This window comes from Aedes albopictus, chromosome 2, assembly GCF_035046485.1.
Source record: "Aedes albopictus strain Foshan chromosome 2, AalbF5, whole genome shotgun sequence".
Lineage (NCBI taxonomy): Eukaryota > Metazoa > Arthropoda > Insecta > Diptera > Culicidae > Aedes > Aedes albopictus.
Window position 1 is genome coordinate 379,156,779 of NC_085137.1, and position 22,930 is coordinate 379,179,708.

The 22,930-nt window shown below is 37.4% G+C and overlaps 1 protein-coding gene across 14 annotated transcripts in view; it reads left to right on the top strand.

Annotated features, from left to right (window-relative positions):
- Window positions 1-22,930, top strand: part of LOC109423129 (PDZ and LIM domain protein Zasp) — a 283,958-nt gene that overhangs the window by 138,922 nt on the left and 122,106 nt on the right. For all 14 annotated transcript variants that reach the window (XM_062853043.1, XM_062853044.1, XM_062853041.1 and 11 more), the window contains exon 4: window positions 6,602-6,708. In XM_062853043.1, the coding sequence (XP_062709027.1) occupies window positions 6,604-6,708 (105 nt within the window). In that variant the 5' untranslated portion in view covers window positions 6,602-6,603. The remainder of the gene's footprint in view (window positions 1-6,601; window positions 6,709-22,930) is intronic.

Genomic DNA, 22,930 nt, shown 5'->3' on the forward strand with positions numbered 1-22,930 from the left:
AATTTATTTGAGGCATTTCACACCGTCTGGTGCATTCATGTCATGAAATATTGAGCATCGCACTGCACAATACAACAATGCGTATTTCCTTGAAAAAAAAAATAATTACATACTATTCAAATTTTCTTCCAAGATCTAGTGTTGTACACTTTCCAACCGGAGTCTGGAATATCATCTCCACGAAATTTCTTCTCGTCCTGTGTCTTTTCCATTTTTTCGCAAGCCTTGCGAATCCTCGTCGCTTGTTTCGCTCGATGTGCATTTTCTTTATTTATTAACACTGCAATCGCAGTGAAACAGTAGTTCTTCTATTTATATCACATTTTAAATAGCATTAAGTCAACATAAAGAATTTTCGCTTATGCGATTTTGTATGTATATATTAACGAGTTAATGTATGCATTTCTGCAAGTTTTTTCCGGGGAATACCTTAAAAATTCCTCTAGATATTTATTCAGAAACATCTCTTGGGATGATTTTAGATTTAGAAATTCTTTCAGAACTTTTTCCCGGGGTTTGAGAGAATATTCTTAAAATTCCATCACAAATTTCTCCAGAAATTCTTGACGAAAGTTATCCAAGGATTTCTACAGAAAACCACCTTGGTATTCTTGAAAAAAAAAAACTAGTAAACATGCGGAAATTTTAATCAGTAGTGATTCGTTCAGAAATACCTTCAATATTAAAAAAAATCTCTATGCATATAGAAAATGCAAGTGGCATACCGCGCATGACTCGCGAATGGAACGACCTTTTAGGTCAGCTTTGTTTTGTTTCACTAGTTTTTTTTTTATAAAAGGAAGATTTATGAGGCAAAAACATTGGAAATATTTTTGAAAACCGTTTTTTGCATTTTGATCGGTGACCCTGACCTGGACAGCTAGTACTGTAGTAAAATCTTGCATTAATTGATATTTTTTATTCAGGAATATGCGCAAAGATGTCTTCAGAAATTGCTCTACGCACTTAAAAATATTTGTCGACTCAACTATTCACGCATAGATGAATGCAAAAGTTTAAGAAAATGCTGATAACTCGGCTGCCCTGGTAAAGTATGAGATATTTCTCCTGAGAATCCTTTGTGAAATCTTTCAAAGATTCCAGTTTTCCAAAAATCTTTCAAAATTAGCTTCAACAATTTCTAAAGGAATTCCACAGAAAATTTATCCAAGGGTTTCTTTAGAAAACCCTAGTAATTCCATACGCCTAGGAATTCTTTAACGGGTTCTTAAAAAAAAACGCATTCGAATATTTTCTTCAGGCATTGTTTGAGAAATTCCTCTAGTCGTGGAGCGGACCTGGTGTGATGGTTAGAACACTTGACTATCACGCCGAGGACCTGGGATCGAATCCCGACAAACTCACAAAATGTGGGTTCTTTCTTCGGAAGGGAAGTAAAGCGTGGGTCCCGATATGAACTAGCCTAGGGCTAAAAATCTCGTTAATACAGATAAAAAAATCCTCTAGTGGTTCATTAAAAAAGTTCGCTAGGGATTCCTCCCGATATTTCATAAAAAAAATCTTTGGAAAAAGAGTGCATGAATTGCAGAAATTTCTCCAAAAATGCCTGTAGTCTTCCACCGATTTTTTGGCAAATACTTCATGGCTGTCTTTAAAAACTCCAACAGGCATTATTTTCAGAAATTCTGCCAGACTAGCTTTTATGATTTTTTCTAAGGATTTCTTTGAAATTAGTTTACACTCCTCCTGGGATGCTTGCAGAAAAACATTTTAGCATCCTATCAAAAATTTATCCAGGTATATGGACTGTTTAAAAAAAACTGAACAACAAATGTTGTAAAGAATATTTCAAGACTTCCTCCTTGTTTCAATTCAGAAAATTTTTGAAGTTCCCTTCTGAAATTCTTTAAGAAATTTTTCAGAAATTTCTCGAGGAAAAATTTCATTGACATTCACAGAATTTATTTCTGATATCGCTCCGGAGAATTTTACGAATTTCTTTAGAAATTCCTCCAGCAATTAGGCTGACACAAATTTCGATTTTCTCTTATGTCACCCCCCTCTCGGAAACTGTTGAGGGGGACACAAATAACTTAATCAAGAAATTTTAAATTTTAGTGATGACATTAGATTCGTTGATTGATTACGATTGTTCTTGGTGTATCCAATTTGTTTGAGCTTATCGAATACTAGGAATTAGACCGGCCCACATATGTATGGCGAGAAACAAAAGTTGGCAAAATTCACGGGACACTCTCAAAAATCGTGCCCTTGGATGAGAAGAACAATTTGTGAAAATTTCAGCTCAATCGGTTTAAAACTGAGCTGGCGCAAATGAGTTGAAGCTTTGTGTGGGATCTTCAGTCCAATTATATGGGAAATTGAATGACCTCCAGTCTCTCATTCAGCACGTTGGTTTGAAAAGCTTGATTCGGCTCATAATTGATAAAATAGTAGTTGATATCCTAAGGAACAACTTTGTAGAAGACCAAATAATAATAAAACTTAATTTAGTTACGGTTCCAGCAATCACGTGCTTCATGCGATAACCGAGAGTGAACGGGGGTAGTTGTCATCCTGCGCCACCTGATGAAACAATTCTGAAGGAAATTACCTACCCAAAGTATTGGTATGGTGAACAGTATGTAAATATATTGTGTTATTCTCAAAATATTCACCTCAAAAGAAGTGTTTTTATTATAGGACACTGGTCGCTCGATCAAGGATGCTGGGCGGATATCTTGAGCAGAAGGGTATATTAGGAATGGTATCTAAGGCATGCCAGAGGGTTTCAAAGGTGTTTCGAGAGACTCAGCGGGTTTCAAGGGATTTCAAGGTGCTTCAGCAATCTCACGAGATTCTCAAGGGATTTCAGGGACTTTCAGGAGGCTTTAGAAGGCTTCAGAAACTCTCTAGGTTGTTTGGGGGAGTTTGAGGGTATTTCTAGAAATCTCAGGGGGTTTTAGAAGCCTCGGCTTCAGTTGTTTTCACTAGTGTTAAACGAGATTTAAAGGGACCTCAGAGGGTTGAAGGGGGTTTCAAAGATGTTTAAGGGAGTTTTACGGCATATGTGTTTCAGGTGGTGAAAGAGTTTCAAAGATATTTCCGTAGGTCCTGGAGCCTTCAAGGGATTTTATGTTTTCAGTAGCATTCAGATGGGGCATTCAGGTGCTTCATGAGGATTCAAAGGGTGTAGAGAGGGTTCACGTGCTTTCAAAAAGGATTTTAGGGTCTGTCCATAAACTACGCAGACTGTGAGGGGGGAGAGGGGTTCAGGCCAAGGTCTATGGTCCATATAAATTTCAAAAAAATTGTATTGTCGGAAGTCTACGAGGGGGGAAGGGGGAAGATTTCCATAATTGAGGCAACGTAGTTAATAGACAGGCCCATAGCGGTATTTGAGTGTGTTTAGTAGGTTTTCCGGCCCTGTAGCTCGAAATTCTTCTGAAACGCTATTTTTAACCCTTAAAACGGCCCTGAATGAAGGCTTTTAACTTGCTGTAACAAATATAAATCCCCATCTCCTGGATGTATCTCAAAGCTCCTGATTTTTTAATCATTAACCAATTTAACCTCTCATATTTCGCTGGAATGCACTTCTAGCGCATGTAGACTTTCTGAAATCATGTAAAACTCTATTAGAACCCTCTAAAGTCCTTTAAACAGAAATAAAGTTTCAGTTAATTATTGAGAGATTTCTAGCAGAAATAAAAGAAGTGGGACCGTCCGGATTTGATAGAAAAATATCGGGAGGAACACGTATAAAAATCCGTCGTTGAAATTACTCTACTGATATTATGCCTCTCAAGAAAAATCAGAATATGGCGATTATCTGCCTCTGGCTTCTGATATTAGCGCGACAGTCACTAATCATAACAACGTCACCAGATTTAAAAGTTTATAATTCCACTATATGGGGTTTGACAGCAAGAACACTCATTCCACTGAGCTACTCTTGCGTTCGTCACAAATACATTCAAAAACATCTGCCACTTCGCGAAACCCACGTGCTTTTGTTTTTGGCGGGAACACATTTCTTTTGTTTTGCCTTGCGACTGTCATGCGGCGGTATGTCTTGCGAGCGTACGACCGCCGCAGGACTCTAATAAAAGATAAGCGCGACAATAATTTCACGACAATTTAAAATGATGCCAACCCTTGCTCTGACCTACAGGGGATACTAAAAATAACTGGGATAGGTAAAATTTTCACTTTTTAAAAACTGTTCAACTCGCTGTAACTTTTCGAAAAGGGCATCAAATATTCTCAAACTTTTACTGTAAGTTCATCAACTAGATGTGTATCAGTGGTCAAAATTCGGAAAAGATCGAGCCGTTCTACACGAAGTTATAAAGGTTCTAGAAAAAGATATAATTATACGATAGCCAACTTTGAGCTGTTATATCTCCGGATTCAATGAACCGAATGCAATGAAATTTTGATCATTTATGACTAATATAATGAACTTTGAAAAACAGTTGACCTAATCTGATGAAATTACAGTAAAAATTTGAGAATATTTGATGCCCTTTTCGAAAAGTTACAGCGAGTTGAACATTTTTTGAAAAGTGAAAATTTTACCTATCCCAGTTATTTTGAGTATCCCCTGTATGCTTTAGAAAAGCAAATATACTGACCGACGAAGCATGTGTGTTAAAATAGCACTCAAGTGCTCTGATTTGAATGCGGCCTTTGGTGTAGTTCTAGCCAATAGAGTTGCTCATGAGAACTAGGGCTCAACTAACCCTCTGAGCATGTGTCTTAGAGTGTTGCCTTAACCGTAGTTCTCATTGGCAGTGTTACTGCCGATTGAATGAAAACACCGTTTTTCCATAAAAACTCAGAAAGGTTGTGCAGTCTCAATTTTTGATCAATTCATCACAAATGTTGGGAGCATGCATAGAATCTGGTTACAAATCTAAAAAGCAGAGTGGAATAATGATATCTGAAACCATCACCAAAATATCATGCCGTGCATTTTGGACGTGCTTGTCTGAGTGATATTAACCCAAATCTTTCTTTAACGTACGCTTATGAAATGCTTGATGGATAATTGTTTGTCTGAAAATAATTATGAAATCGTAGGAATACTACCAGGAGAATTGGCAGTTATGCTGATTTCGGTAAATTAACAAATTACAAAATAACAAATTACTTGGAGGATCATTCGTTCGGCGGTTGCCTTCTCTACCACGAGTACAAGCGAATACCTGCCATTCATCGCTATTCCCAGCTCTTACTACCAGCCGATTGGCAAACGTTCCCATTCCAGTTGCTCACTGGTTTGCAATCAATTTGTCAGATGAAGCATCATTTATTTGAATAAATGCCTACCGATGTCATTCGCTCTCCTCCTCTAAATTGATAAACTTATACCTAGGTAGTCACAGCCAACGGCGCAATCGAACGGACTGATTGATTTTGAACGTGCATCATAGAGTAAGCCGGTCACATCAAAGTGCTCTGAAATAGTTTTGCACTTCTTGTGTGTGCAATTCCCGCGCGCAAATCTCTTCGTTCGCCCTTCATCTCGCTGCCCAACTCATGGCCAAGCTCTATAGTCATACCATCATCGATCGCGGTTCGCGGGGTTGCCCTCAAATGCTTAACCCCTAATCAGATTTATTATAAAGTGGCGGTAAACATGATTGAGTAAATTGAAAAGTAAATAAATATAAATAATCAACCATCATAGGCAAACGACACCGCTTGCTTGCGCGGCGAAGCCAGACTCGATGGGGACTGCACTACCTATCGCTCCATAGGGCCTAGTTTGTAAATAATAAAACACCTCTCATTACCGGATTCTTCGCTTTTGTCCCGAACACCGACTGTCGAACCAACGAGGAAACTCTAGGTGCGAAATGCAACAAAACTTGCAACGTGTGTTCCGTGGCTGCAGCGCGAGAAGATGAATTTGCATATTCCGTGTAAATGGGTAACCATCATTGCAGCGCGGCGACTTGCTAGCATAAATGCACAGATCAGTCGAGAAAGCACAATAATTGCGGAAAGTTTTACAACGATTCATCTAGGTACAGGGGTGTTCAGAGCTCTATGTCGCAGAGTGCTTGGGTGGCATTGAACGGTACTGAACACGGAAGTTCAATAACGCCATAAAAGCTTCTGAGTAAATTTAAAATTGTTTAAAGCTTTACACCCTTGACAGTAGTACTTTTGTTTTGCGAAACCTGGTGCTTCGTGAATGACGTTTTGAAAACCTCTGCTCTAACAGACAGCAGCACTAGGGAGGAGTGGAAGCGCCGGGTTGGAGATCCGTTCAAGGTTAAGACGTCGTCCCCTGTCTCCAGTTGGTTCGGTCGATCGACGACACGAGCATTGTCTCCCCGCTTGCAAAACTCCTAGCGCGTCCATCCATGCAAAAAAGTCAGTCGGAATCGAGAATATCAACGCCAAACGGGGTTCTGAGAGGTGTCCAGCACGAAAGGAACAGTTTTCACGCCCTCTTGAAGAAGTTGACTAACAAACACCATTCCAACGGAATGCGAGTCCCCTCCGTCCATTCCATACCCACATTACACACAATCGCAACAATTGTTGATCATTTTTCATTAATTTGCTTGTTTTTCCGTTTCTCTTTCTTTTATTTCTCGGTACTCTGGCTGGTGGCTGGTCGCAGATATGGCAAATTTGATCACAGTTCGTCTGCAGCGAAACGAAGGTCAACCGTGGGGATTCCGTCTCCAGGGTGGCAAGGATTTCTCCTCCCCACTGGTGCTGCAACGGGTGAGTACTTATTGGAAATGTTTTAGCAGAAGGGGCGATATATTGTGGCGATTTCCAGGAAACTTGGCGTTGTGGGTTTTAGTTAGGTACTTGTTATGTGATTATGTCGAAGTCAATCAAAGCTGAAGAAGTAGTTAATAAAGCCTGTATCCGCAATAATCGGGACACAGAAATACATACAGCTGTAACTCTGAAATAGATACATTCAAATTGCTCAAATTTGGTCTAATAACATCGTGAGATGTGTTCATTTCACCTACAAAATTTCATGTGAATCGGTGCAGTACTTTTTGTTGTAGCAATGAAAGAGTCGAATGTGCGCCATTGAATTTTGTGCAGCCCCTAGTTTCGCTTGTCAGTGCTGTAACTTTTGAATTTGGCCAAGGAAATGGCTGAAATTTTGAACAAAAACTTCTCAATCTACATTCGTTGCATGAGAGAAAATTCAAAAAAAAAAAATCGATGCATTATCAACAATTTTATAGTCGAAACATGTATTGGGACTGAACGTGATTTTAGCTCCTCAAACAGCAATTAGTCAGCACACTTTATTGTATCGATTGCACTATGGAAAGTACTATACCAATGATCATCAAATTTTGCAGACATAATATACACATAATTATTTACCTTCTGTGAGAATTTCATGAAAATAAGCAAAGAAATTCAAAAGTTATGAATAGGCTAACATCGCACATGAAAAACACGAAAAATATTCACTAGCACTCACGCCTATCACCACCAGTTGCTTTCAAATCAATTGATCAAAGTTGATGAAATTTTGCAAGAAAGTGTCTTTATAAGTATCACAACTGGTGACGAAATTTCATAATTATGTTCACAGAACTTTGAACTGTAGCGTAAAAGATCCATCTATTATGCGAATGAAAATTGGTCATGATTGTACAAAATGCTTCAAACCACGTCAATTTGTTTTTCATCCACAGTTAGAAGTAAAGCATCGATTTTTATGAAATTTGACACAAATAATAAACATACACCAAAGAGTTCTCAGTCAATCATTAAGCCATTTTTACCGATTCATTACAGCGCTACAGCCGTTTTTCTGTGTCCCGATTATTGCGGATACAGGCTTTAAGTTGGAGTTAGATGGAATGTAGACAGAACCTTTTCTTTATTCCCAGTTCATGTAATCCATTCGTTTAAGACAGATCGTAAACAGAGTGTAAAATTCTGTTACATATGATGCACATGTTATCTCAGAAGTTTACATGACACATCATGTAAATGTCATGAAATATCATGTAAACTTCCATTATATGTCATGTAATTCTGTATAAATCACAGATATAACATTACATATAACACAAATTTACATGATTACATGATATTATCATAACACTAAGTTTACATGATTAAAATGATGTTCACATGACGTGTTAACCTCATTATTTTTATCTGTGTAAACTCTAGAAGATTCTAACGCTTGTGGGATTAACTTTAATAAATTGTACCTTGAAAATCTTGAATATGGACACGATGCTCTCCTAAAGCTTATTATGTTAGTCATGAATGTTCGAAACTTAGTTTTATTGGGTTCATTGTATCTGGAGAAATTGCAGCTTAAAATGGCTATCGAATAATTTTAAAACTTACTAGAAACGCTCTACCAGAATAGCCAAATCTTACTCAAATTTTGACCAATAATGATAGACCCCTAAAGTGAAATTTGACTTGTCTCTTGTATGCCAAGGGATCTCTTTGAAGCAGTTTTTTTAAGAATGTCGCCAAAATGTTTCTTAAAAAGTTACTCGAAATCTTTCTCCTGAAAGTCTTAAAATTTATTCAGTCGGGAGTTTCTGCAGGAGCTTGCCAATAAGCTTATACGAGAATTAATAGAATAGGTCTTCTTTCAGGAAGCTGACTGTTCTGAATCCTCTGCAGTACTTAGAAATTAATGTTTTATGTTTTTTTTTAAGAATTTACACATTCAGTTTTATGTCCAGTGCTCGGCTGTGCCAATCTCGATTTCTGAATTTAAACCAAGATTTAGCTAACAAAGTGACAGGTTGCTTGGCAACAAGGCATGTTATACTAATTCACAGCGTTTATAAGCTGAAATCTCATGGAAACATTTAACTAACAACTCGGCTGTGCAAATCTCGGCATTGATAAACCGAGATTCGACGTTTAAATTAAGCGTGTAAATTGTTTTCATCAGTTTTTTCGAGAATTTCAACCTAAAGCTAATTCGTTACACAGGAAGTTAAAATATTTCAATTGAGCTTCTCAGGATTGGTCAAAAAACTCAAATTTCAAAAACACTGTGTGTGTCAAATGACAAATTGAGAGATAAGTTTGTAAAGGATAACCACTTGTTTTGGTGGGTTTCGAACCCATGACTCCATACGGCTAATTCAGTGCTATAACCAACTGACCTACACAACAAGTTACGATTCTGCGGAAAAGAAAATCAAACTGGGTTCGAAGTTACACCATAAAGCCCGTCTTTCAAAATTTAATCTCTTTTTTGGCTTAGATCTAATTTCGCGTATTTCAAACACACCATTCAAATAGCCGGTAAAATGAAACATAATTTTCTTCCTATAGAATGATTACGTCGTACAATATTCTGTTCACCAGGCATTCGATTGAGAATGCATCTCTGAGTCTAACCTGTGTACACTAAGTATCTTCAGCAATTCCTTAAGAGTTTCATTTGGGTATTTCCTCAGAATTCTCAGGAAGGGTTCTTGCCTGCAGAAATTTCTCTAGCTCCAGTAGTTGAATTAGAACATTTTTTAAGAAGTTTCTCCAGTTTTTCTTCTAAGAGTTCCTCCAAAAATTTTTGAAGGAACCTCTCTGTGAGTTTTTATTTTCTAAAAATCATTCAAATTTACTTCCAAAAGTTCCTTTACACAATTAAAAAATGTTACATCATATAAAAAATAACACCATCATATCGCACGAAATTTTCAGAAATTTTTGCTGTGTAGGAAAATTGATTGATTGATTTGTCTTTATTAAAGAGACTTTCAGCCCTTGGAAGTGTGTAGGAAAAAATAGATTATAAAACTCACGACGTTTTTAAAAAAACTCTTGCAGTATCTCCCTGAATTTCCTAAAAGATCTCGTTGAGGAATACCGGTAAAACTCGAAAATAAATTCATGAAAATACCTGCTGTAGAAACTTTAGAAAGTGGTCTCTGTAAAAATCTTGAAAATGTCTCAAGGAACTCCAAGTGTCTAAAGTATCTCTAGAGGAACTCAAGAGGCAGTTGCTGAATAAATTTCAAGAAAACTTTCTGATGGAATTTCGAAATATATAATTGCAGAGATATTTTGATCAACTACTGAAAGAACTTGTCTATGAATTCTTTGAAGTACTCTGACGAATTTTTAATAAGGGATTTCAGGAGAAAAGGCAAAAAGAGCTCCAGAATAATCTCCAGTTGAAATTTTTGGATCTTCTGGAGGAATATGTACAGAAACTTTTAGGAAGAGTTAATAGTAACTTCATATGTAAATCGTGGCAGATTTTTTGGAAAATTCCTCAAGGTGCAGTTTGTGGATGAATTTTTAAAGGAAATGTTGGAGTGCACCTTCTGGAGCAATGGCTGAAGATATTGCTTCAGAAACTTCTGAAACACTCACAAAATAATTACCGAAACCAATTCCCAAACATTTCCTAAGGAAACACTTCAAATAGACGTAAAAACTTGAAGTTATTTTTAGGCAAAGTACGTTTAATTGGCAAATTGAGAGATAAATTTGTGAAAAAATTACCACTTGTTTTGGAGGGATTCGAACCCACGACTCCGTTATCGCTAGTCCGGCGCTTTAACCAACTAAGCTACAGAACAAGTTACAACTCTGCAGAATAGAAAGTCAAACTGGATTCGAAGCACCACCCTAAACCGGGTCCGTCTTTCACAACTTTATCTCTCTTTCGGCTCTTAGATGCCACTTCTTCATTACACCAACAAAGCTAGCCATGAAAATGTTTGACAATTCACAGGTCATTTTGACAGACCACACACATGCACGAAAAAGACGGATAACATATTCTACTTTATCGATCTTGTTGCCGTCCTCTTCATGCTCATGTTACATCTGTCAAAATGACCTGAGATTTGTCAGTCATTTTGAGGTTAGATTCGTTGGTGTAATGAAGAATCTCCCGCACTCTCGCGGCCTACGAACAACAAGTGTGCTCGTATTGTTTTTAGAATGTTGATATTGAAGCTCGACTGACACATACTTCGTCACCAACCATATGATCGGTGCAAACTCAGTATGCGTTGAGCGCTCAACGCGGACGGACGCACGGACGATACATGAGTTGCGTTCTCTCTAGCGCAGTTGGACGGTCATTGCTACAGGAAAAAAAACGATTTTTTTCAGATAATCATTCATGGATTCATTTGTAAATGTTCTTTACGGAGTGCTTTGAAAATTATTCAAGGGATCTCTTAAGAAATTACAACAGTGTTTTCCGTAGAAGAATTCTCAAATTCTTTGGTAGAATGGATGGCTACAGAAATTCCTTACGATTTTTCAGACATCCCTTCAAGAATTTCTTTCGAAATCCATCTTGAGATCTCTCCAGAAATTACTCGAAAGATTCCTTTTAAAACCTGTTGAGGGTTTCGTCAGAAATTTCTTCATGCATCCCATTAGAACCTCCTTCCTTGTAGCCTATTTTCCCATGCCTTTTAAATGGCTCGTAGTAATTTCAAGGACTCCCTCCTCCCTCATACTTTCCATAGATTCCTTTAGTAATTTCACAGGTTCAAGGATTTTTTTTTAACTTCCTAGGATTCCTTCAAAACCTCCTCCAAAAAATCTTTTTTATTTTTGGTTCATGCTAACGTGTGCTGTAACATAATGCTAATTCTACACTTACCTCCAAGAATTCCTAAAACAAATCTTCCAAGATTTCTTGAAGATTTTTTAAGGTATTCTTTTTAAATACTTCAAAAATTCTTTCGGAGATTTTTTCTGTAAAATCTTCTATACATTCCGATTTCAGATTATTTGTTTTAGAAATTATCCAATGGGAATAGGAATCAGAATAAACTCTAGTGATCTCTTCAGAAATTCGAACTCAGTTAGAAAGTTTTACTAAAACCATATTTTTCTTCTTCTTGGCGTAACGTCCCAACTTGGACAAAGTTTACTTCATAGCCTAGCGTTCTATGAGCCTACAGTTAAACTGAAGGCTTTCTCTACCAATGATCGTCAATGAACCTTCCATGTTGAATACTCACGCCTTTACAGCTCCAGAAATATTTCCCAGAAGTTTCTACAGGAATACCTTCTCAAATTTCCTATCAGATTTTCCAAGCATTCTTCGAATGGTTACACCACCAGAATTTTCTACAGGCTGGGGATTTTTTAAAGTAATTTCTTTAAAATTTCCTTTAGAAATCCATTTTTAAAATCTACCATGTATTTCTTCTGAAATCTCTTCAGAGATTCTTCAACCATAATGTTGCCGACTAGGTACCTGGGTACCATAACAAGCACCAATTAAGAAAGCAAGGTGGAGAACAAAAAAAATGTCGGTCATATAAATAAAAATACTTATTCAGTATTTACTAAAAACATTTTTTTTTTTGAAAAAATTATCCACAGTTTTTTTTTTTAATTCTTATATGGATTTAAAAAAGTTTTTCAATAATTCTTCCAAAAATACATATATTTTTTTCAAATGTTTTTTTTCAGATATTTTTCTTGGCCCAATATACAAGGATTTTCAGAAGTTCAGTAGAAGTCCTATTTTATTTGGAAATTCTGAAAATTGACGCAAAATGTTATGATGAGCGCAACTTTCGAACCAAAGATCGCTAACCATAGGATTAAGAACGATTGCATATTGTTTAACCCTAAAAGGGATACCTGGGGTCCATTGGACCCCAGGCGCCTTTCAGAGCTCGTCTTTGATGGAACACACTCAGCGAGGTGACGAAACTGAGGTCATGAAGGTATCCCTTTTAGGGTTAAATAAAAAAAGATGCACTTGAGAGAAATAAGTTGCACTGGAAAGTTTTTTTTAATTTCTTTTGAAAATAATAATCGTCCAGATTTTCAAAAACCCTTCAAATATGAAAAGGGTTCGATGAACACCTGAATGGCATGAAAAACGTGGGCATGATTTATCACGGAAAATGAGGAAACAACTACTATTATGGAATGAAATTATATTATGATTGAGATCACTACAAAAATTTAAGATTTTTTTTAAATTAATTTTCCTAATTTATTTCAAGTCCAAAGTTATGCATGCATGACAACGATCAAAACTTAACACATATCTCATTTTTCTCACAAATTTTGTTATATAACAATGTTGATTTTTTTTAATCGTTCACTTTATTCTCAAAATTTCTAGGCAATTTTTTAGTAAAAAGAAGAAAACTATAAAAAATATTGTTAAATTAATATTTTAGTTGTTTAAGAAAAACAATGAGAGATTCACGTAAAAAGGGTGTAAATTAGTTGCAAAAATGTTGTGACAAATAAAGTGAAAGCATCTTTTCATTACTCAAAAATAAAACTTTGAGGCGTTTGTACCACCTCTAAATATTTTTGGTTAAAATTCGAATTATTTTTATGTGATTTAAGTTTAGAATAGTACACAGAAAAAAATATGTAATTAAAATTCAGCGAGATATCATGCACATAAATGGAATGCTAGAGTTAGTGCATATTTACATGAGATATCATGTAATATTACGTTACAATCGTGTAAATTTCCGCCAACCATCGCGTAAACCATCATGGACTCCAACCGGTTACGTGACTATTAGCGGAAATTTACACGATTGTAACGTAATATTACATGATATCTCATGTAAATATACACTAAATATAAAAATATTTAACTAGAGTCTCTGCTAGAGTCCCTTTATGTGCATGATTTCTCGCTGAATTTTACATGAATATTTTTTTCTGTGTACACGAATTTTCAATCTCAATTTAACTTTTGATAAAAAAGCCAAACTCTAATACTGACCCTTCAGTCTATCCAATCTTTGCCATTACAACATTACTTGCTATTCTAATCACGTTCAGTAGGTCTACCTCTGCCAATCATAATTATACCACTCGACTCGATTTATACTACTCATAGAACCAAAGTACTTGTGCCAGTCACCCCGAGCTAACGTGTTACTAATCTGCTGTCAGATCGAATAGTCGTCTGCATTTTTGCAACCATCACCCGTCGCTTAGCTTTGCACTACAAGTGGAACACCGGCGAGAGCATGCCTGCGCCGTGCCGGTCGGTGTGATGCAATTTCTTCGTTACGGGTCATTAAATTGCGCCGATTTGAATTATTTTAAGCCAAACTGAGCGGTTCGCCCGGTTCCCCAGTCCACGATCGATTGGTGATCCTAATAAATTTCAAATTCCACGCTTGTCCAGCACCGTCCGGCTACCTACTTCCCATTTGAAGCTACTTTTTGCAATAAATTCAGTAATCAGCTGAATTCTCTCAAATATTTGTCAACACTACCAGAGCGTCGTCCAGTGCGGATTGTACGACCGGTCTGACCCGACACGGTAGAAAAGAGCACGGATTATTTATTCATCACGTCGTCGTCGTCATCAACGTATCTAGTTGCTGCCGAAAGGGGCTCAGAGGCGATCGTAGGCATCGATGGCGCTAGCGAACGTTGGTTGAGCAATCTAGTTTAGTGGACTAGAGCCGCAGAGTGAGGATGGCGGCGACGATGATGACGTTGTCGATGGTGGCGGCGGCAGCGGCGACGAGCGACAAATCGGTATACCACACGCATGCTTGTAAATGGGCATTTAAATCACCGTTGCACAGTGGGTCGATCATGGTTGTTCCTCAACCAATGGAACTTATTTCTTACTCTCCAGTGCTGTACACCCATGATTGGGCTAAGGGACTACGTGAAAGACTGTCATCTATGGTTGGTTATCACCAGCTGTCGCCTTAGCCTGTTACAAGTTCTTATTTTCATCGACTTCTCGACGAATGATCCCATGATGCTGGAGGCGTGCTGATAATTAAAGGTTAAAAATGCTCAAACCATCATTTCAGCTGGTTAGGCGCATCCAACTCCTTTCTCAGGAGTCGATACCGCTGACGAACTGTAACGTTGGCTCCTTGTGTTTTCGCTCGTTCAATCGCAGTCAGATACCCTTCACTAGGTCGGCTCCAGAGGCACGTTCTCCTCCTACCTTACTGAGATTTTGTAAGAGACTGGCGTTTACTACTTCGAATCCTTAAATTGTTTCTTTTTCCAGTGAAAACTTTCATTTCAGAATACAATTTTTCAAATTGATTTTTGGTCTATTTTAACCCATAGTTCATCGTTAGCCTTTCAATCGCAAATGTTTACCTAGATGCAGTTTAGATTCCAGGGTAGCCCCTCGGCCTCGGCTGATACTTATATTTATCACCGGTGATAATTAATATTCTTTACCGCCATCTCGCGGACCGACCCCCACCCCCCCCCCCCCCCCCGTCCATATCGAGTCTACCCAACGAGGGACCCACACTTTTTCGTCAGTTCATAAAGTGCAGCTTAGCGTAGTATTTTCAGCTGTTGTTCGCTGAGACCCCTCTGGAAAGAAAAAATCGAAAGCTGGTTTTATCTGCATCTCTTGCCTAAATGGTCCAGCCGAAGTGCATTGGCAGCAGTATGAAGTTCCTACATTTCGCACGACGACGACAACAACGAGAGAACAGCACTCACTCGTGCATATGGAACTCCACTACTGGAACCAGGTCGAGTTGCTAATTTTATTTATTGATTAATAAAGATTGCTGAACATTTGCGTGGCAAAAGGTTATAATTGCTGGGTACCTGGCAGCACACGTTTCGCCACGATAGGCCACGACGAGAGTGCACCCAGGCCCAGGGGTCGGTCGATTCGATTGTCGTCCGTCGTCGTAAGGGATTGGGCGTCGGGCGTCGCCGGAGATATGTGACCCGGACGGTGAGATAAACCTGTCCTCGAGAGGTGAACCGAAAGTGAAATTTTTGCTCTACATAAGTTCAGAAATGGTGATCTATAACTGTTGCGTGATGTTTCTGATCTGCAAGGAATTTTTGTCGAAGGTTGATGATATCTGGTAGTGGCTGGACCATGAGACTAACTGACAAGCAGTTACAGAGCATACAGAGGTTGTTTTACAGCTTAGTTTAGCTTAGCTTCACTAAACAGTACGATGTACTGAACTGATTGTATTGTGAGTCCGCAAGAAATTTCTCCCAGGATTTGTCCATGGCGCCGTCCATAAATTACGTAACGCTCTAGGGGGGATGGGGAAACAAATTACGTAATGCTAAAATCGTCAATTTTTAATCCACCCTTCTCCGTAACGCTTTTTTGTATGAAAATCCACAAGTTTTGTCGCAGTGGCTTATATACCCAACAAGGAATAAAAGAGGGAAGGGGAGTATAACCAAGCTTTACGGCCCATTCAAAAACTTGTGAATTTTCATACAAAAAGGCGTTACGGAGAAGGAGGGGGTTTTTTAAAAATTGACGATTTTAGCGTAACGTAGTAAATAGGTGCTGCCTAGTATCATCCATACGGTAAATATACGATCCGTCGTTGATTGGTCCTAACGAAAACCAGCTCGCTATTCGCTTACGAACTACTCCTCAAATGATATCAGTCTTTGAACTGATGGGCCCAGATCCAAAGGGGTATAAATGGCCATTTTGTCGATATTGAGCTGAGCAAAACAAAAAAAAATCTTCAGATTTCAAGCTTTTAGAAATTTTCTAAGATTTTTTTTTACTATTATAAAGTTATGAAGTTAATTTATTACATTTTGTATGGGATGAAAAATTGGTGAAAAACTTTGAACCTCATTTACTCTAAAGTGGGCTTTTGTCACTTACTCCCTTTTGCGACAATAGGGCATTACTGATCTCAGGCAGTGTTGATATTTTTTCCTCAGCTTGACTGGCATCAACAATGCTAGTGCTGTTTTTGCTACAGCTTCATTGTAACAAATAAATTTACGGATCTCCTTTCTTCCCGGTCATTACACTGGCGCAATCTTGTGGCGTGCACTATTGATAGTTGCGTAAAGCCTTCGCATATCGTTCCGATCCATGCTCTCATGCGCTAAAGCAATTACACTTGCTTCGTATCTTATCGCCTTTTCGTGCTGTGGTGAATTCGTTTCTGTTCCACTTTTGACAACCTATACCGTTCTCTGGTAACAGTAACGTGGTAACAGCCATTAGTATTCGACTTCTGATGGCATTTTTCTCGTTCGTCATTCTTTGGCACTCCTCGTCAATCTAGCTATTTTGTTGACGACGTAGTCAGATCAAAAAAGCTCAGTAAAAATGCAATGCATTTAAATGAACGGCTAGCTAGGGTATTTGAGCAATTTTTGTTTAAACTGCCCATATTCGCATAGTCGATGTAAGCGCCACTGTACTTTTCAACATGCTTTTGCAATTTTAACAATGAATAAATATCAATTTCAAGATTTTGACCACGTTGACATGTAACTAAGGGTTAGATGTTGTGATATATTGAATAAAACTTGTCACAAATATGTACACGCGATATATATTAGCTTTTGTATGATGGCATTGCCAGTGGTGGTTACATCGACTATGCGAATATGGGCAGTAAAGTTCCTGCATATCTTTTTTCCACCAGTAGACAATGCCTTATGTCCCAGCTGGTGGAATAACGGCAGAAAGCGATAATTTATACGTTGAAAAAAAAATGCAAATGTACTCAGGCTGAGGGCCACTATTGGTTAAATTTAAAGGGGATACTGTGAATCTGGGGTTTAGTAGTGTTTTTATAGAGTTTAGTTCGCATTTTTTCTGCTGCGTAGCGCTGTTGTTTTTGGACGATACACATTTTTTGAAGTTTCTGCTTGTTCCTGTCTTCAGCAAATTTGTACAAAAAGCTAATGACGTTGATCGGTGTAAAAAGTAGCACATTATTCCAAGACAATGTGACGCTAGTCAGAATCTCTTTAGATGTTTCATCTCATAATCCAGATCACCTAAAAATGCACGTCAAAGTTGTTAAGAAGCCTTGAAGTTCTCAAATGGTGTAAAATTTGGTACACAATTCCCCCAATCAACCAGTGATCGTATTAGATGTTGAATAAGATGTTAGAGTGGAGGCGATATGCGTACATTTTACATGCGCCTGAATGGAGGCATGCACGCATATGGCCTCCACTTTATCATCTTGTGCAACATCTTATAGGATTACTGGTTGTCTGGGCCACCACCACGTTGCGCTAATATGCATTTTAAATACAACATTTTGATATGTTAGATCTCATCATCCAGTCGACCCAGAGAATTCGGGTCTTTTGCGAGTATTTCAAGTTTTGAAAAGTATGGTATATAATTAAATGGCGCTATGTTGCGTTTTAAATTTAGGGTTTTGTCTTAGAGTGTGTACATTTATTATGTAAGGCCGTGTAATTGTTTCAGGAGTTGCTTCTGGAGATTTTTAAGTTTTTCTCTTGTAGCTCTCCTAAGAATTTTGCATGGAATGTCTCCGGGCATCTCGTCATGAATAGTCTCTTGCGATTTTTACTTGAATTCTCACTGATGATTCTGCAAGAAAAATCAGATATTTCTCCAAGTGTCCTTGAAGAGATGTGTCCTTAAGCTCATCTTGGAGTTACGCTAGGAGCTTCACCAGAGATTTCTTCAGCATTTTATCCAGGGACTTTTTCAGAAATTTCTACAACCCAAGGAACAATCACTTACTTAATCAACATTGCAATGACATTTTTATTCCACATTTGATTGAATTACAGTTTAACATTATTTCATCACAGCATGTAATCAGGCGTTGTTCAAACAAAAGTGGAGAAGTTATACAGCATTCTTCTCTCCAAGCGCCATACAGGCTTTAGAGTCGGAAGTAACTTGAGTTATATCCGCCTCTTATTAAACTTGCATTGAGCAATGATAATCTGCTGAAAACAAAAAAAAAAAACGTGCGAGGTGCAATTATAGTCCAATCATGTTTTTTCTGTCCCATCCAAACACATTTGTAACACATCCAAAACATACCAGCTCCTTTAAAAATTTGCCTAACTTGGGATTTGAACTCGTGATCTCCCAATCACCCGTCGCATGCCTTGCCGTCTACGCCATCCTGGAACTGGAAAGTCTGTCGCGGAGAGCGAAACATCTTCACAAAGATGTGAAAGATAAATATTTTGATTTATGGAAGTTTGGAAACATTTCCTAGAAAAAGTTGTGATAATTTCTGCAACTTTCAAATTGCTACGAAAATTAGCAAATGTTTCAAATATTCAGCATTGGTGTACAATAAACATCAACACATACTGAATACTGAAGAACTGCTCAATTATCATCACTTTAATCTGTTGTTCAATCTAAGAGTGATAATCCAACAAATATATCATAAATCCGTTTATTTAGCTCACTGTTAAACCATTAATGAACGTATCCACAATTGCTGAAGTATTAAGCATCAAAAGCATTTGTTCAACTTAAGTAAACCATAATAATCAGCTATCGGAAACTGTGGAACATAAGCTTTTTAACGCGTAGAAAAAAGTTCTTCTTCAGCTTATATTAAAGCTAGTCAGAGCAAATCGAACAAACAAAAATTGCTGACGTTTCTTAAGCTAATCGTTGTTGACATACGTGCCAAATGTTGCATTTTGGCTTATTTACAATGTTAATAGCATCACTTCGGCTTATTATTCAGCATTTGGTTTTGTTCAGCTGAGATTGTTATAAACCAGCAATAATTCGACATGCATGCTTATTAGACTGGGTCAACAAAGTCGATTTTTGGAACAAAGCTTTTTCGATTCAATTTAGCGACCAAAGTAACTGTGCAAAATTCGGGAGCGATTGGTTGCTTCCCCGTATTTCGCATTGCGATTGAAATTTGTATGGAATTTAGTATGGGAAAACGTGCTTTTTGGCATTTTTCTCATAAATTGAAATTTTTCGACTAAAACAATCTAACCAATGTCAGTAAAGTATAGCCTAGGACATGCCGAAAAACTTTGCCGAAGACCGCAAAGTGATCCGGCACTTATGGAAAAAGTTATAACATACAGATTGCTTAACATTTAGCATATAAAGGAATAACATCAATAATAAAATCTCAATTTTTGGCCTAAGTTACCAGGCGAATATTTTTTTTTCACAAGCGTCGAATCACTTTGCGGTCTTCGGCAAAGTTTCTCGGCATATCCTAGGCTACATTTAAACGTCATTAGTTACATGGTATTGGACAAAAGAATTCAACTTATGAGTAATATGCAAAAAAGTACGTTTTCCCATTCTAACTTCCATATCTACAAATTTCAATTGCAATGCGGAATACGGGGACGCAACCAATCGCTCCCAAAAAGCATTGTTCCGGATTGATACGATCAAATTTAAAGTTTCTCCATTCAACGTTGACCCACTCTAATGCTTATTTATGACTTTGAATTGTTCCTTGGGAAGAACTCCCTCAGGAAACCATCCAATGATTTCTTCGGGAAGTCTTCTGAGAATTACTTCGTTTAGGCCTGTAATAATTCCTACAGAATTTCCGCATTTCCTTGAATGTTTATTTTTGGAATTTCTCAAAAAAAAAACATTACAATTTTTTTCCAGTAATTCCTTTACGAAATTCTGAAAAAAATTACTATTTCCTCAGGTATATCTTAAGATATATCACAAACTGAGTTATTCAAGGATATTTTGAGTATTTGTTCCGCAATTCCTTCAAAATTTTGTCTAAGGATTTCTCCAGGAATCTCTTAAAACATTTCAAAGGATTTTAGCAGAAATTCCTTCAAGAATTCGGTCAGGATTTCATTCCATTTTTTTCTGATAATTCATCCAAGGATTCCTTCAAGAATCCGATCTAGGAAATTCCATTTACCCAAAGATTCATTCCAGCATTCCTTCAGGGATTCTAACATGAATTCGTGCATGAATCCCTGTAAATTATCCAACAGAAATTGCAGGAGTTCCTTCAGGAATTTTCTCATGGGTGTTTTTAAATAAGTCTTCAAATATTTCATTGGAAGTTCCTGCAACGATTCCTCAGGGAACTTTCATAAACTCCCCCAATGGTTTCTTCTGAAGATTACTCATGTATTCCTTCAGCAATTCTACCCATTTTTTGTTTTTGAATTTCCTACAGGCATTTCTTCGATTTTTTTTGCTGGTATTACTCCATAAACTTTTTAGAAAGTTCTTAAAGGGTTGCTGGAGAACTTTCTTCATTTATTTCTTCAGGAATTCCTGCTTAAATTTCTTTTAAAAATACTTCAAAGGGTCATTCTGGAATTCTTCCAGAGAAAATTTTAAAAAAAATCTACGGTTTTCCGCCTATGTTTCACAAATAACTCCAGGGATTCTTTTGAAACTGTGCCAAAATTCCTGATTTATTCAGGAATTCTTCTAAAATTGCTTTATGCATTATTTTATGAATTCATCCAAGAATTCCCTAAGGAACAACATCAATGATTCCTTAGGGAATATCCTAATGAAATATTTGATTTGTATTTAAATAATTCCTTTCAGTATTCCTTTAAAAAATTCTTCTGCAGGATTGCAGCGGTAATTGTTTCAAATTTTTCGTCAAAAACATCTTAAAGGCTGCTTTCAGAAATACCATTAAGCGTTTATTCAGGAATTTTTCAAGTTTTTTTTTCTGAAATACTCCCGATTCTTTTTTTGTTTGTACGGATCGTTTTTTATTTACTGTAACTCAGTTTTTATTGAATCAATTGAATTGATTTTTCGTACACAGATTGTACTAATGCTACCTGCATGTGTACACATTTTTTTGAAAATCGTTTCAATTGGCTGAGTTATAGCAAAAATCAGATCCGTGCAAAAAAAAAAAAAGAATCGTGTGTATCTCCATAACATTTTCAAAAAACTCGTTAAGTATTGCCACAGAACTTCCACAAATGATTCCTTCAGAAATTTTTGCACGCATTTTCATGAAAATTACTTTTAACATTCAAACATTCCGTGATTCTTTCTATTACTTTGGGGCCGTCCATTAATTACGTAAGGGTTTATGGGGGGAGGGGGGGTTTGAGAAACCTTACGCGTCATACAAAAATATTTGGGCTTTCATACAAAAAATCTTACAAGGGGGGGTGGGGGTGTCGAAAAATCGTGAAAATTCCCTTACGTAATAAATGGACAGCCCCTTTTTAAGATGTTCATGGAATTTCTGCAATTGACAATTGATCCAAAGATTTCTGGAAAATCGAAGTAGGCTTCGCCGCGAACGGATGCATTATCTCTGCTTGTCAGATTTTTTCGCGTTCCAATACCGTAATTTATGAATTCCGATTCCATTGAATTTAAACAGTGAAAAGTGCTAGTTGAAGATTTTGGTTAGGAAAATAGAGGTGTGGGCTACTAAAACATGCATTTGATGCACCATTTTTCATTGCATTAGGGAGTGAGTTGCAAATTGTGTGCTTTTCGTGATTCCGCTTGTAGCGTAGCAGCCGGCACAACGCCGTTCAGAGTGTGCAGTAGATTCGTGTCGCGAAAATGATCGGGACCGGCTGGAGGAGCATTTTTGAAAAGTTGTATGAAAATATGTGAACAAGTGAATTAACAGAAGAAAAACAATAACAATAGTTGTTTCATTCGAGTTCCGTCCCCGTGTGTGCATCATTGTAGAAGAAGAACGCTGACCGAGCATAAAGATATTTTGATAAATATATTTTTATTAGTGTCCAGCCTCGCGGAACCGCAGCTTCAAAATTGGATGATTAGCTTTGGACCGCACAAGCTAAATGGGTGAGAGCTTTCTAATATACATCGTATTCCATTCAATTACATTATTTTCACATGTGTGTATTTTTTACCCATATTAAACACATCTGGAACGTTTGGTACGGTATGTCCACGCATCCATCCTCCCCTGTAGATTCTAGAATTGCTTCGACGATAAACATTAGTTGAAACTCGAGACAATTCGAAGAATCATCTCTGCGGCAAATACAACGCAGTAGGCCTGGCCGCTTTGACGCTTGCATCATATGTTTGATATGCTACAAGCCTCAATATTGACAAGAAAAGTAATTAGGCCCAATCTAACCTGATTACTTTCCAGGATGCTTTCTCGTACTGGCTGCGTTTGTATTAGATTAGATTAGATTAGATTAGATTGACAATTGATCCAAAGATTTCTTGTTGAATTCCTTCAAGTATTTTTCCGAGAATTCTTGTAGTAACTAATTAAGAAACTGCTTCAGAAAT